This window comes from Pygocentrus nattereri, chromosome 25, assembly GCF_015220715.1.
Source record: "Pygocentrus nattereri isolate fPygNat1 chromosome 25, fPygNat1.pri, whole genome shotgun sequence".
Classification (NCBI taxonomy): domain Eukaryota; kingdom Metazoa; phylum Chordata; class Actinopteri; order Characiformes; family Serrasalmidae; genus Pygocentrus; species Pygocentrus nattereri.
Window position 1 is genome coordinate 11,416,393 of NC_051235.1, and position 16,251 is coordinate 11,432,643.

The window sequence follows — 16,251 nt, forward strand, 5'->3', positions numbered from 1 at the left end:
TCAGATGTTGATTTGTCAGACCACAGGACACTTTTCCACTACCCTTAGTCCATTTTAAATGAGCTCAGGCCCAGAGAAGATGGTAGCATTCCTGGATCCTGTTTATATTTTATTTCCTCTTTGCATTTTAGAGTTTCAACTTGCATTTATGGATGCAGCAACAAACTGTTTTCCTAGACAGTGGTTTTCAGAAGTGTTCCGGAGCTCATGCAGTGATTTCCACTACAGAATCATGTCTATTTTTAATGCAGTGATGCCTAAGGGCCCCAAGATCATGGCCAGTAAATACTAGTTTTTGGTCTTGTCCTTTGTATACAGAGATTGTTTTAATGTTATTATGTACCATAGATGATGAAACCAAAGTTCTTTACTATTTTATGTTGAGAAGCGTTATTATTGAATTTGCTTGTGCTGTCTTTCACGGAGTGGTTAACCCCTCCTCATCTTTACTTCTAAAATATTTGGCCTTTCTGAGATGTTCTTGTTTTTTTACCCAATCATGCTACTGAATTCAAAATGGGCTAATATTTTTTAGCTAGTCAGCTAGTCATAAAAGGTTTAGTACAGAATTGAAAAAAGAAGAATCTGCTTCAAAATAAAATTTATACAATTTATATGAAAGTTAAGCTTTCAGATCTGTTCCTGAAATTTTTTTTTGGTTTTAGCCATCAGTTTCATATTAACATGATAAGGGGCTTCGTTTTCCGTGCTCATGCTGTGCTGCTTGCATTCACAATCATAATCATGCAGTCAGCTGTGGCATGTACAACACGCATGCAATTTACATATAAGGTAGTAAATGGGTAGTAAATATTCAAGGAATTTACCATTTAAACTCAACACACACAGTAACACCAACAAATTACACAATTATGGATCGAACAAGAATTACAAGTAATGTAATTCTTAAGTCAGTAATTGTTTCATTTGGATAAGGAAAGCTAGTCACATTACAATAACATGTTACGCTGTACTCCCAGCAGATTACTCCCAGCACTGATGATGATGCAAATCTTTGCTTTCAGGACTAAACCTTGTATGTCCAGTTTTGTTGTTTTTCATATTTTGAAATAATTTAAAAATGCTATCTGTGATTTACAATGTGTTAACTTGTCATGATGCATGGACCAATAAGAATGGTCCAAAATTACTTTAAAAATTCTGTTGAAGTAACTCTCATTCAATGTTAAGGTTTTTTTTCCGGCAGTGATGATGTTTAAATTGCCTTACTGATCTGTGAGAAACAGCTGGATGAACACGTCCATGCATTTTTGCCACATGAGTTTTGTTATATAATTTTTTTTTACATTACAATTATTACAACAACGTTTACTTTTTTGTCTTTTTCCTGTAAAGACTTTTTGAATCTTTGACATGCTGTGCATAGTTTGTTATTATTCAGTTAATTGCACTCTCACTTTTTGATCTTTCAAAAGTTAACAATTATAATATAAATTGAATATGTGTTGTGTTCACATTTGTGTGCAGGAGTCGGCAGTTTACGGAGACCACATCTGGTTTGAGACCAATGTCTCCGGAGACTTCTGTTACGTTGGAGAACAGCACTGCTATGCAAAGACACTGGTTTGTGTGTGTGTGTGTGTGTGTGTGTGTGTGTGTGTGTGTGTGTGTGCGTGTGCGTGCATGTGTGCATTTTAGCCTATGACGCCATTCCAGTTATAAAGCTTCCTCACAAAAAAGTTAACAAGACAGATAGAACAGTACAAGAAGCTGTGAAGGAAAAGCAACAGAGATGATGCCCCAGTGAGTGGAAGAGAGAAAAAAGGGGAAAAAAGAGGAAAGGAATGAGTGGAAAAGAGTAAGCAGAGTTGTGAAGGAGAAACAACCTGGCAGCAAAAAGCAGACAGGTGAGAGATGATCAGCAGAGCGAAATTAGGGAAAGAGAAGGAGGAGATGAAAAGATGAGAGAGATATTTTGTACTTCTCTCACAGAATTCTTTCTGATCTCTAGTAGAAGAGCTTCCTCATGCTTAGCCCGCATTACTGGAATCATCAAACTGTTTCCTTGCAACATAAAGTTAGATGCTGCCCTCTGGAGGTACAGCTTGAAAATGCATTGAATAGTTACTGGATCTGGCAGGAACCTGTGGTTCAAGATTGTGTTTGTTGATGCAGAATTCATGTATGTCAAACTTTAGAGACAGTAAAACTCACATTAACAGCCTCTGACCTGTATAATTTTACTCATAGCAGTATAGAGCTAGCATTTAAATAAATCAGTTAATCAGTCAGGCTCTCACAGTTAAATACACCTACAGACACAATCAAAGTCAGAGAGACTGAGGCTGAGACTGAGAGAGATTCAGGCTAGGTTATGTTCTGTGATGAGCTGAGAAAACAAAGTCTGTGATGATGTAGCGTAATCTGCAAGATGAGATTGAGGGGCAAGTGTTTGTATGTAATTGTATGTGAAAGTGTGGAAACCTCCTGTCAAATGTTTTGTTTTGTGTTTTTTTTTTTGTTAATAAGTTAATGTACTTCCACTATGGGGAATGAACTCTAATATTTTCAAGCATTTGTCTTGCAAATTTTGGTGCACAATTGTTCTTTTTTCCTGTCTTGGCTTATCTTCTTCATCTGGTTTGTTTTGTCCATGTGTAGTGTGCATGACAAAAGAATTTCACATACCTTATTACAGCTATGCTCACCTCACCACCCGCAGTCTGATCAAGTTCATTTTTATGCCAGGAAGTCTAACAGAAAGTGAAAAATCTGATTGTGACAGAATTATTATTGATTACTGGACAGGAAGAACTGTATTAGTATAAACCATATGGATTGATAACAAGTTAGAGATTTTGGTCAAATTATGTATTTTGTTGATTTTTTTTAAGAGAAACTAAGTATAGAAAACACATTTCTGACAATTTTAATGCACAATTCCTGTTTATTTGCTGAATTTAACATAGAAAAAATAGACATAAAATGTGCCCTGTACATAAATGATGGCATTTTAAATTCTGCACATGAACAAAGAGTGTGCCCAGAGTAGTTTTACTTTTTTTGTACATAGTTTTTCATCTTATTTTCACTTAGAAAGTCAACAAAGCACATAATTTGATGAGGCGTGTTCAGATAGATTTGCATAGGCCTATAAGAGAATTGGAAATAATTACTCAAAATGCACAGAAGCCAAATTGCAGTAGCTTCAGTGTATATGAGAAATTTCACCAGTTTTACAACTGACATTAAGTTACTGGGCTGGATTTGAAAAGTGTTGAGTGTAGTGTGGTGTAAGTCTGTATTTTTAATTTGTCTTAAAGCAAAAAATATTTCAAATATTTGTTTCTCTCTCTCTCTCTCTCTCTCTCTGTCTCTCTCTCTCTCTTTATCTTCCTTTAGCAAAAATCTGTTGCCCGAAAGAAATGTGCTGCTTGCAAGATTGTAGTTCACACCATTTGTATAGAACAGCTAGAAAAGGTGAGTGCTGTGTCTTTCAGCAGTTCTTGACCGGGCATGTGCCCATCACTGCTTCATCAGCCAATCATGTCCCTACCCTCAGTTATCTCACAGGAAGCCTCAGCCTCAGGGGAAGTGGCTTGATGAGCTGCCACACAAAGATCCGTCTTTCAGAGTGAGACCACCACACACCCCTCCCTCTTTTCTTTTCACTTTTTTTTCTCATCTCTTATACTTTTTGATTGCTCCTTTTTCTCTCTCAGATTGAGCTGGGGCTAAAGTGTCACTTGCACACAGTGGCATTACTACCAGCAGCGCAAATGGGATAATCACACTGGGGAATATAGCACAATGGGACTGTGGTGTCAGGGCTCTAAAATGTCTTAAAATTATATGGATATTTTGCCCACATTAAAGCTTAGCAATAGCAATGTTTTTTTTTTTTTTTTGTTCCACTAAAGGTTAGTTTTTTTATTGGGGGGCCCATAAAGTCATAGACTATAACATTTTCTACATATACTGAAACAGTCTATGATGTCTGAAGCGAGGTAGGAGTTAAGACAGGAATCAGAGATTTTACTGCATGATCACAGGGATTTAGCAGACTTTATGTCAGGAGCTAGTTGAGGCAAAACAAAGGTTACTAAAAAGGCCAGTTGAAGACACTCTGTGTCATCTGACACCTCTAATACAAAGCATCACTTCAAAATACATGCTCTCCTATACAGCAGCAAAGAAAATAGAGCCAAATTTCCTCAGTTTTTTCCTGTTAATCTCTCACAAGAAAACCCATCGGACACATGAATAAACTTGGTCAGGAAAAGTGTATAAATGGTGGCAATGATTACTACAGTTTAAAAGATTGCAATAATTGCAATAGTAGGGGTGGGAATCTTTGGGCACCTCACGATTCTATTACAATTCAGAGGGATGCAATTATAAAACGATTATCGATGCATCTTGATGAATCTTTTTTTTTTTTTCTATACAGGCTTTTGATTTTTCTATTGTCTCAGGACTTCGTACTTTTAAAGCAAAGTATTTGTAATGATCTATAATGAATTTACTTCCAGTATTTTCTATTAATAAATCAAATGGAAGTGATGTAGCAAGTGAATTAGAAGGCTGAATTTAAGGTGGAATGGGAAAATTCGAACAAGAAGCTGGAGTGACTTCTAGAAGCAATTTCAGCTTTGTAAAACAGTCGAATGATGAGAGACATTTTACAAGAATTTGATCTACTTTAGAGGAAAAATTTTCTAGTACAGATGGGAGGAAAGTGGCTATAGCTGAGCTAAAGCTTAAAGCAGAATAAAGTAAGTATGCGTTTTCGTTTATATTTTTAACCTAACTTATAATAGAACATTATCACACACTGAGACATACTGGACATTAAATGTCGTGGCTGCCGAGGTGGTTTGGTGTTTGTTGAAAGGACAAAATGGCTCTTCTTAAAATTGGGTTGTGGCTCCTGACCTAAACTGGCTTTTAATGCAGAGGGAGCCGGTCGAATTTTTGGATTTCCAGTGGTATTTTTATTATGTGCACCTCAGAGAGTGTCCGAGTGCTGCACTTCCACACTTCCATAGTTTTTTTCTGATTGCTTTTCTATGATTGCAGTCATAGCTAATATTTTGTTCTGTGTAAAGTATTTACCAAACTTAAACTTAACTAATTTATAAAGATTTTGTTATGCCTTGTAGGTGTTAGTTACAGGGCTTGATGGCCTAGTTAGCATTACTGTATTAGTAGGCACAAAACCAATGAACAGTACAATATTATAGCATAGTATAGGTGAAAGTTGGAAACCGGATCTGTCTCACTTTATAACTCACTGAACACTGCCCCTCTATTCACCTTTTCACTGCACTTTTGATTGGCCAACTGATCATTTCAATCAGGTTGAGGTGGTTTGGTTTAAGCTCATACTGGTGATGCTGTCATGTTTATATTGTGCTGATGGGTGAATTTGCATGCTTCTGTGGTTGGTCATCATCAGATGAGGGTGATTAATAATGGTCAAATATGGCCATGCTTACTAACAAACTTGGGGCAGGAAAGGAAAACTGTATGGAAATGTTTCTCCTAAATTTCATTGTTCTTCTTTTAATGCAATAACATTGATTAAGTCAAAATGTCAGATGCTTTTTCATATATAATGTGTTTCTCAACTCTCTAGTATAGATAAACTGATACTCTCCTCCTCATTGGGAGAATGAATATTTGTTTGTGAAAAGCACTTTTATGAACTTTTGTATTTCATTATACACTGCTCAAAAAATAAAGGCAACACTCAAATAACACATCCTAGATCTGAATGAATGAAATATTCTCATTGAATACTTTGTTCTGTACAAAGTTGAATGTACTGACAACACAATCACACAAAAATCATCAATGGAAATCAAATTTATTAACCAATGGAGGCCTGGATTTGGAGTCACACACAAAATTAAAGTGGAAAAACACACTACAGGCTGATCTAACTTTGATGTAATGTCCTTAAAACAAGTCAAAATGAGGCTCAGTATTGTGTGTGGCCTCCACGTGCCTGTATGACGTCCCTACAATGCCTGGGCATGCTCCTGATGGGGTGGCGGATGGTCTCCTGAGGGATCTCCTCCCAGACCTGGACTAAAGCATCTGCCAACTGCTGGACAGTCTGGTGCAACGTGGCGTTGGTGGATGGAGCGAGACATGATGTCCCAGATGTGCTCAATCGGATTAAGGTCTGGGGAACGGGCGGGCCAGTCCATACCTTCAATGCCGTCATCTTGCAGGAACTGCTGACACACTCCAGCCACATGAGGTCTAGCATTGTCCTGCATTAAGAGGAACCCAGGGCCAACCGCACCAGCATATCGTCTCACAAGGGGTCTGAGGATCTCATCTCGGTACCTAATGGCAGTCAGGCTACCTCTGGCGAGCACATGGAGGGCTGTGCGGCCCTCCAAAGAAATGCCACCCCACACCATTACTGACCCACTGCCAAACATGCTGAAGGATGTTGCAGGCAGCAGATCGCTCTCCACATCTCCTGGTGTACTGGCCTGTCTCCTGGTAGCGCCTCCAGCCTCTTGACACTACGCTGACAGACACAGCAAACCTTTTTGCCACAACTCGCATTGATGTGCCGTCCTGGATGAGCTGCACTACCTGAGCCACTTGAGTGGGTTGTAGATTCCGTCTCATGCTACCACGAGTGTGAAAGCACCACCAACATTCAAAAGTGACCAAAACATCAGCCAGAAAGCATAGGTACTGAGAAGTGGTCTGTGGTCCCCACCTGCAGAACCACTCCTTTATTGAGTGTGTCTTGCTAATTGCCAATAATTTCCACCTGTTTTCTATTGAATTTGCAAAACAGCATGTGAAATTGATTGTCAATCAGTGTTGCTTCCTAAGTGGACAGTTTGATTTCACAGAAGTTTGATTTACTTGGAGTTATATTGTGTTGTTTAAGTGTTCCCTTTATTTTTTTGAGCAGTGTAGATATGTGTTTTATTTATGTGGTCCTTGGTTGGCAGATTCCCACTGGACATCTGGGAATTCCAGATCATCTCTTCATTCTAGTACAAAGTGAAAAGTCATGTTTGTACTAATGCAGCACATCTGTTTTAGATAAATTTCCGGTGTAAACCTTCATTCAGGGAATCAGGCTCTCGGAACATACGGGAGGTGAGTTTATGGGTTGCAGTCACTTGTCTTTCTCATTACCCAGCTTTTGTTTTCCCCCCTTTTTCCTACACATTTTCCCTTATCTCTCGTGCCATGTGCCATTCCAGTGCTCAGAGCTTCGTTCAGACAGCCATTTGCTTCTTAACCCCTTAAACCCAAAGGGCCTGTACATTTTGCCACACTTTACTCTTTCTTTACTCATCATTACTAAAAGCCAAACTGTGTACATTTTGGGGATTTGAAGGATCTCTGGTGGAAATATGAGATTGCTTGCAATAGCCAGATGAACATATTGTTGTCAGTTATGCTTCAGACCCCTTCCCCAAGCATGTTGAAAGAGTATTTCAGACTTGTTTACACTTGTGACGTTAATATGTAAAGACATATGACATGGTCCAAAAAACTCCTGACCAAAATCTGATCTGAAGCCGCTGACTATTAGAGTATTTTTTTCAGGATTTTAGAGAAACTCACAGCAGTGTACGGACACTGTATTGGCATATTGCATGTTTTTTTTTCAGTTTTAATATAAAATCTCACATATTGTACCTTTAATTTATAGTGTAGTTTCATAGTAGATATCAAATAACTGATAACAGTTCCTGAATAAGAGGTCTGAGGATTAATATCTGAAAAAGAAGTCTTTGGTTCAAGGGGTTACTTATGCTTTGTGATTGCTGTTGAAATGGAGCTTTTGGCTTCTTAAAAATTTCTACCTTCTGCTTCTTTACTTTCTTTCTTCCCTTTTTAAAACTTTCCATCCATCCTGCTCCATTCCTCTCCTGTTTTCCCATCATGCCTTGCGTGGGTTAGCCCACCTGGCGTCGCAGAGCCATTAAAGGTCAAGCTGCTTGGGAGCGAATCAAGCACACTGCAGCTAACCGCAGGTCACAAATACCTCTCACACAGGTATTACACACACATACAATGCACATGTGTATGACTGGAGCTAAATGCTGCTTTGCTACACATAAACCCAGCCCTAACTTTATCCTCAGCTACCAAAGGGACTTTTTGAAATAAGCATTAAAAAAAGTTAATCATCTTTTTTTTTTTTCCTCATGAGCACCAGCCAAATGTCCCCACAGTATGTTATTATTTTCTTGCTTTTTATCATACTGCACAAAAAAGCAAGAAACCAAATAGGCCTGAGTGATAGGGCAGTATGATCAGATGCCGCTGATGAGTACAAATAACCTGACAATGATGTGTAAAAGTCGATATTTGTCATGTTGAAAAACAGACAGAGAACTAGATACTACTAGTTTATGGTTAATCTGTTTGGTAAATATGTTGGAAAAATTGGTTTATGTTCTTTTTAGAAACGTGTGAGTGCGTGACCCAGTAGTCTTTTTACCAGAGAGAAAGAAATGTGTTAAGAAGCTGCTTCTTTGTTCTCTCTGCTACATACTGTAATGGCAGCTTTACACAGCTCTTTCCCTTCTTCGTATTTTACTTGAAATTTAGCTTTAGTTTGTGGAACCGAAAATATATTTCACATGCTTTAGAACCTAAGCTTGCCTCAGTGTGACTCTGTGCAGCAATATAAACATACGTAAGCTAGCTCTAGCCTTGAAACATTTACAAATGAAGTTATCCTTTTCTATAGCTAGGAAAAAGGATCAGATTAAGGTAACAAATTATATTAAATTGTATGTACACATTATGTTGTGGTCACTTTTACTATTAAAACATTATAAAACACTTAAAAAGCTGTTAGACTTCAGTGATTAATTCCCCATTGTCTCTGTTGCGAGTTTCCGAGAGTGTGACTGTGGGGGAAAAATAAAGCTTTAGTGTTCTGGTGGTTCAGACTCTAATACAACAATGGAAAATATCTATTTTTTTCATTTATTAAGCATGTAGGCTTTAGATTCTAAACTTGCAGTCTAAAGTTTTTCCAGTGAGGGTTGCTGTTATCATGCAAATTGCCGTTAATCTACACCAGAAGAACTCTCATAAAGGCATATTTGAATTGTTAATTGATAATCAGAATAAAAAGTTGTATGCCAAAGGTAGAACACCCTCAGTCAAATTACATATTTTGTTGTTTTGTGAAAATTTGAACAAAAGTGCCATAATATATTACCCCCAATATGTTAACTTCAGCAAATAAACAGAAATTGTGCATGAAAATGTGCACAAATGTGTTCTCTGTAAAGGATATGTGATCATTTTCACTTGGACAATCAACAAAACATTTAATAACTTAACAGAAAAATAAAAAAAATTCAAGACAGGATAATTGCAATGGAATGTGGTACAATTATTGTCCTTATTTAAAGGTACTGAAGATGTACACTTGAGAGTAGCTCCCCATAAAACATTTGTATCTTGAAAAGAATATTTTTTTCAGAGTATGTGGTTTCATTAAAAGAGCAAAATGTACAGCGAGACACATTATTTTTATAACTGCAGCTAAATACTGCAATGCCTACTTTTAACCTTAACCTCAATACCCCAAAGGACATCTTTGTTCTCATTTTTCAACGTTTTTCAAGCTACATTTTGTTTACGAAAATATTATCCCTCTTGGGGATCAACAAGTTTTTCTCACAACATCAAAGTTCCTGTCATTGCAGGGAATAGCTTATAGCATCATGTTTCACTGAGCTAGCTTGTTTAGACTTTTCGTAAGCACTAATGTTACAGACTTCACAAACACACCGCCAACCCTATGGACTATTACTGTTCAGATTACATCTACCACCCTGATATCATTATGCATAACACTCTATCTTTCTTCCATCGCTCCATCTCCAGTTCTGTGTCCTGGACTTATATACAGTATATGTCATATGTACATAATTGTGTTTGTTGCCTTCTGCAGTAAAGTGACTGTGTCCAATATTTTAGTGCACGAGTGCTGATCTATGATATTTTTTCACACTTTATTGGAAGTATTTTATATACCAGAAATGCTTTTCGAAGTACTTGAATTGTATGGTTACTAATGTAGAGTGCCCTCCAGAATTATTGGTACCTTTTGATAAAAATAAATTAAAAGGTTTTTTAGGAATGTTTGTTATTAATTTTACACTGAATCTTATCTTTTAGTAAGCTTATTAAAAAAAGTCCCTATTATCTCTTCAGAGTTATTGCTGGCCATAAAGAAGAATAGTTATGTTTTATGTAAATCATGTTGCTTATTGACAATGGTACAGAATACTCAAGTAATTATTCTTTGTTACTATGCCTAAATATTATTTATAAAGGTTTGTACTTTACTTGAGTATTATTGAAATTAAGTCCTATGTGTTCATACACAATAACATTTACAAGAGAAGAGAAAAAAACATGGTTCTACTTCTCATGTTATCATTAAGACCTTTACTGTACTTCCAAATCTCAACAGCCAGAGGATTTCCCTTTTTTCTTGCCAGTCAGTTGAGTTTCCTTACTTTTAAAGTTACTATTTTTATTAAAACATCCATCCAAAATTATACCCATGTAAAATGAAACATAATTTGCCACTCTACTACTACGTCACATACCACCAAACAAAGATTACGTTATTGTGAGAATTTGTATGGTCGTGATACACAGTGCACTTTTCTTAGCATATCGTGGATATTCTCAGTGCTTGTGTGTAATCAAACAACTACATGTTTGATTACACACAGAGCATAATTAAACCTGTTTAATAGGTTTTAGTGCAGTGCAGAATAAGAAATGTTGATGATTGTACTCTGTTTTGATGGCTGTTATTAGAAGTGTGTATTCTAAACTTCCAATTAATATGACATTTGTGTTTATAAGTGGAAGAGGGGTTTAAATTTGAATTTGATGAAAAGTTGTTGTGAATAGTGTTTTGTACGACGAAAGTTTTTTTTTTGTATTTGTATTTTGTAATTTTTTTGACATCAGGACAAAAAAGTCCAGGTACATACTCAATCATGTCAGTACAGAATGAAAATCAAATGGAAAGTTGTTTATATAACTAACTATGATTATGGAATGTCTTAGTTTGATGTCAATAATGACATGATGTAAACTAAAATGTATAGCAAAATGACAACATTAACTTAAAAACACCAAAATTATTTTCTGTGTGTACCAATAATCATGAAGGGCACTGTAGACTTAACAACTAGAACTAGTTGATACTTTGATAGCTTATATTGTCTTTTACTAATTTTAGTAATTCTTTTACCTACTTTGCTGTAGGCCAGCTATAAAGGAAAAACTCTCCTTCATTCCTGATTACTGAAGTTTTTAATCAGCAAATGCTTTAGTCAGTGGATGATGAGATTAATGAAATTGGACTGTGCTTCTTTTGTTTCTCTGTGGCAGCCTACCATTGTGCGGCATCACTGGGTCCATAGACGACGACAAGAGGGGAAGTGCAAACAATGTGGGAAGGTGTGTGTGTGTGTGTGTGTGTGTGTGTGTGTGTACACAGCTTTTCAAGTATGCATCAGTAGGCCAGATGCAAAATGCATTTTCCATTAGAAATACATGACAAGACGCAGATGTTGCTGTTAATATCTTTTCATAGCTTGTCAACAGCTTGTTGGCCACAAACATGAGAAGTTGTCACAGTCGGTTTTTCTGTAGAAGTTTGCATATTTCAATGCCTGGATTAATGATGGCAAGCTCTCAGCATTTGTGTAATTGTTGTCTTGCTTTCTGTGTGTTTACAGGGATTTCAGCAGAAGTTTGCATTTCACAGTAAAGAAATTGTGGCCATTAGCTGCTCTTGGTGCAAACAAGCAGTAAGTGTGATTAAATGTGTGTATATGTATGTGTACAAGTGAGCACATGACTTATAGTTATGTGCAAAAGTCAGAGACCACACTTCATTTATTTAATTTCAAGTCAAAACAGCCATTTAGTATAAGTTATAAATGCAATGAAATTTGTTTATTGTGGCTGAGCAGCTACACACAAACCTAAGATCAAAATGCATAAGCGTCAGATGGAGTGGTGTAAAGCATGCTGCCACTGGACTCTGGAGCAGTGGTAACGTATTCTGCGGAGTGACAGATCACGCTTCTCTATCTGGTAGTCTGATACACGACTCTGGGTTTGACGAATGCCAAGAGAACGTTACCGGTCCAACTGCATTGTGCCAGCTGTAAAGTTTGGTATAGGAGTGATAATGCTATGGGGTTGTTTCTCAGGGGTTGGCTTAGGCCTCTTAGTTCCTGTGAAGGGCAATCTTAATGCTTTAGCATACCAGGACATTTTGGACAACTGTATGCTTTCAACTTTATGTGAACAGTTTGGGGAATGCCCTTTTTCATTCCAGCATGACTGTCCCCCAGTGCACAAAGCAAGGCATAGCTGAGTTTGGTGTTTGATGAGTTTGATTTGATGAGCTTGGTGTGAAAACTTGATTGGCCCTCAAAGGGTCCTGACCTCAACCCCATCGAACACATTTAGAATGAACTGGAACAGAAATTGTGAGCCAGGCCCTCTCGTCCAACATCAGTTTCTTTCCCTTACAAATGCTCATCTGAATGAATGGGCAAAAAAATCACACAGATACACTCCAAAATCTTGTAGAAAGCTTCCCAGAAGAGGAGAAGCTGTTATAGCTTCCAAGGTGGGGGGACCAACTCCATATTAATACCTATGGGTTTAGAAGGGGATGTCATGGAAAAAAAAACTCACTTTTTAAAAAAAAATCTACTGGTATATTTTTCCATACAAGTTCAATTTTCTCCTATTTTGTCTTAAGTTTTGGAAGCTCATGTTTTTTCACTTACTTTAATCTCCCCATTTCTTTTGCAAGTGGATTGTCTTATATCTAATTTCCTCAGAAAGTTTCCTGAAATATGAATAGCTTATACTTATGTAATTAACCATTTTGACTGAAAATTAGATAAATGAAGGGTGTTTTTTTTTTTTTTTTTTAAACTAGTGTGTGTGTGTGTGTGTGTGTGCACATACCTTCATTCAGTATCACAATGTCTCGTGTATCATATCTCTTTTTTTTGCAGTATCACAATAAGGTGACATGCTTCATGCTACAGCAGATAGAAGAGGCCTGTTCATTAGGAGCACATGCATCAGTTATAGTACCTCCTACATGGATTATACGTGTTCGTAGACCTCAGGTACACCCACGCACACAGTCTCACAAGAATGATTGTGGTTGTTGTAGCTTTGTAAACTTACTGTGGTCACGTTGAACAAAACTAAAATTTGTTTGGAGAGAGAGACAATTCACATCATGAAATGTGATTTGAATGATGCTGGAATGCACACACTGAATACATAGTGTAGAAACATACTGTGAATTTGCGAACCTTGGAAGCATTAACAGAAGTTTAATTTACTTGGAGTTATATTGTTTATATTGTTATATTGTTTAAGTGTTCCCTTTATTTTTTTGAGCAGTATATAATCCCAAATGGGAAATTTGGCAGATTTGCCCAGCAGAGGGCATTGGTGTACTGCTAAGGAATATGTATGTCTTCTTGCAGTCCTCTCTAAAATCGAGCAAAAAGAAGAAACGGACCTCATTCAAACGCAAATCCAGCAAGAAGGGAGCAGAGGTGGGGGTGATTTTCTCTTTCAGCAGATTTAAATTTTTCAGCAAAATCTACCTTTATTAAGCACTTCTCGCAAACTGCCCCAATAGGAAGCGCGATGGAAGCCATTCATTGTGAGACCAATTCCATCCCAGCTGATGAAGCCACTGCTAGTGTTTGTAAATCCAAAGAGCGGAGGAAACCAGGTCAGCCACTTAATCACAACTAAAGGCATGAATCACTGAATCAAATGCAATACATAAGCATGAATCACTAAATCAACTGGCATTCATATACACGGATCACAGAATCAACTGGAATTTATAAGCATCACCAAATCAGAGTCATATATACAACTCCAAATCACACAGTAAATTACTGAATATTAAACATGTTGCACACAAAGATTACTGAATCAGCAGTTATACAAGCAGTTTGTGGTCATGTGACATGGTCTTCAGTAGTGACAAAGTGTCTCCTATTTAAAGCTGCTTTCACATATTGAAACAAGTTTTCTCATGTGGATCCCTGTACTGTTTGTGAATATTCTACATAATGGATTTTCTTTTCACAAAACCCGAATTGATCTATTTCCGTCATGCTTCTAGCCAGGTGTTGCTAATTTTCCAGCCTGTGTTTTTTGGAGGGCGGAAAAGGGCTAAGTATTATTCATGTTTCACACATGATTTTTAATGCATGTTAGGGTCCCAAGCACTAACGAAAACTAAAAAGTTTTCTGTGAAAGCATCTTAAGTTAATTCATACTTGTCTAAGGAGCTATTGTTGGTCCAGTGGCATCTATACAATGCAAATACAATTTTGTTTCAAATCACAGCAGTAATGGACTTTCTGACCTCTGTCTTCCAGGGGGCCAAAATAATCCAGTCCTTTATGTGGTATTTGAATCCCCGGCAAGTCTTTGACCTGAGCCAGGGTGGACCTAAAGAAGGGTACTTAATCTTGTCTGCCTGTTCTCTACAATAACATAATATTCATGTGAATATAGAACATTTCTCTGAGCATGCATGTATGGGTATTATGTCTGTTTTAGGTTGGAGATGTACCGGAAGGTTCACAACTTGCGGATTCTGGCCTGTGGTGGTGATGGCACAGTAAGTGAAAGGAAATTATTAAAAGAATAATTTGACAAAAGTCAAATTTGCACAATTTTATGCTAACCCTGGATGTAGTCAATCAGGCAATCTGGTTTCCAGATTTTTAGTTTAGAACTAGAGCTGCAAAGATAACATTGCTAACGCTAGTGTCCTGTTTCAATGCGTTCTTTACATGCCGTTGCCAACTTTAACTCACCACTTGAATTTGCGTTACACCTACATTGCACAAGTGGCCACTCACAGCACAAGGGGAGGAGGGGACAGTGAGGAGTGGATTATTTAATCAAAGCACACTCACCCACGGCTAGGTTAGCCTCATGGGCTTTTTGGCAGGCCATGCAAGCTTTCAAAAAATCTTTTTTTGAGAAGTTTGAACATAACGTTAAGTAAAATTGACCTCTGTTCACTAATTGTTTTACATGACTATGAACTTTGGAATAGACCTGTGATGTAGTGCTTTTTGGTGTTGTCAGCATTGTTGTCTTTAGCATGCTAAATAGCAAGATATAGGAGTTGTATCAGCAGGCATGTTTAACAGATGGAATAATTTGCAAACTGTAGCCCAGCAAATTGAATGTTGTGGTTTTTGAAATAGTAAGATTTAACGTAGTTGACTGCTATCGCGTACAGTAAACATTATCATAGCACTTTTAGGTTTTAAAAGGAAAATAAAATACATCATTTGCCTGGATAAAGTAAGGAACAGCCCATAAAATGACAGTGGAGTTTCCCCAAGCAAAAATAATGAGGGCAAGTGGATGAGGGCATGTTAAAACCAGTATTGAAATGCGCTGTAGAACTCAGTAGTCACCCAAATAGCCCAAACTCTTTTTTTGTGAAAATACATACATTTTCTCAAACCACGTTCACATTTTCATTAAGGTCACACAGAATAGTTAAAGTGGTTTAGGACACTTTCTGACTTACTGTGGACTGTAAATATTAATAAAACCTCGCCGTGAGACTACAGGGTTCTGTTTTTACAAACCCCTTGAGAAGTAAGAGTTATGATCTACAGGGTGGGCCATTTATATACACCCAAATAAAAAAAAAAAACCCAAATAAATCGGGAGACCTTGGGGCCATTCAACTGGCCCACGACGACCAATCCACTTTCCAGGAAACTGTTCATCTAGGAATGCTCGGACCTGACACCCATAATGTGGTGGTGCACCATCTTGCTGGAAAAACTCAGGGAACGTGCCAGCTTCCGAAGTGGATTGGTTATTGTGGGCCAGTTGAATGGCCCCCAAGGTCTCCCGATCTGACCCCCTTAGACTTTTATCTTTGGGGTCATCTGAAGGCAATTTTCTATGCTGTGAAGATATGAGATGTGCAGCACCTGAAACTACGGATACTGGAAGCCTGTGCTGGCATTTCTTCTGGAGTGTTGCTATCAGTGTGTGAAGAGTGGGAGAAGAGGGTTGCATTGACAATCCAACACAATGGGCAGCACTTTGAACACATTTTATAAGTGGTCAGAAACTTGTAAATAACTCATGAAAGAATAAATTTATGTTAAAACCAAGCAAACTATTGTTTTTTTTCTTGTGAAATTC

The 16,251-nt window shown here is 37.5% G+C and overlaps 1 protein-coding gene across 7 annotated transcripts in view; it reads left to right on the forward strand.

The window, feature by feature from the left end:
* Positions 1–16,251, forward strand: part of dgkza (diacylglycerol kinase, zeta a) — a 224,026-nt gene that overhangs the window by 128,644 nt on the left and 79,131 nt on the right. For all 7 annotated transcript variants that reach the window (XM_037534510.1, XM_017709577.2, XM_037534507.1 and 4 more), the window contains 10 exons: positions 1,489–1,584; positions 3,364–3,441; positions 7,042–7,098; positions 11,392–11,460; positions 11,742–11,813; positions 13,044–13,160; positions 13,530–13,601; positions 13,688–13,783; positions 14,445–14,527; positions 14,629–14,689. In XM_037534510.1, the coding sequence (XP_037390407.1) occupies positions 1,489–1,584; positions 3,364–3,441; positions 7,042–7,098; positions 11,392–11,460; positions 11,742–11,813; positions 13,044–13,160; positions 13,530–13,601; positions 13,688–13,783; positions 14,445–14,527; positions 14,629–14,689 (801 nt within the window). The remainder of the gene's footprint in view (positions 1–1,488; positions 1,585–3,363; positions 3,442–7,041; positions 7,099–11,391; positions 11,461–11,741; positions 11,814–13,043; positions 13,161–13,529; positions 13,602–13,687; positions 13,784–14,444; positions 14,528–14,628; positions 14,690–16,251) is intronic.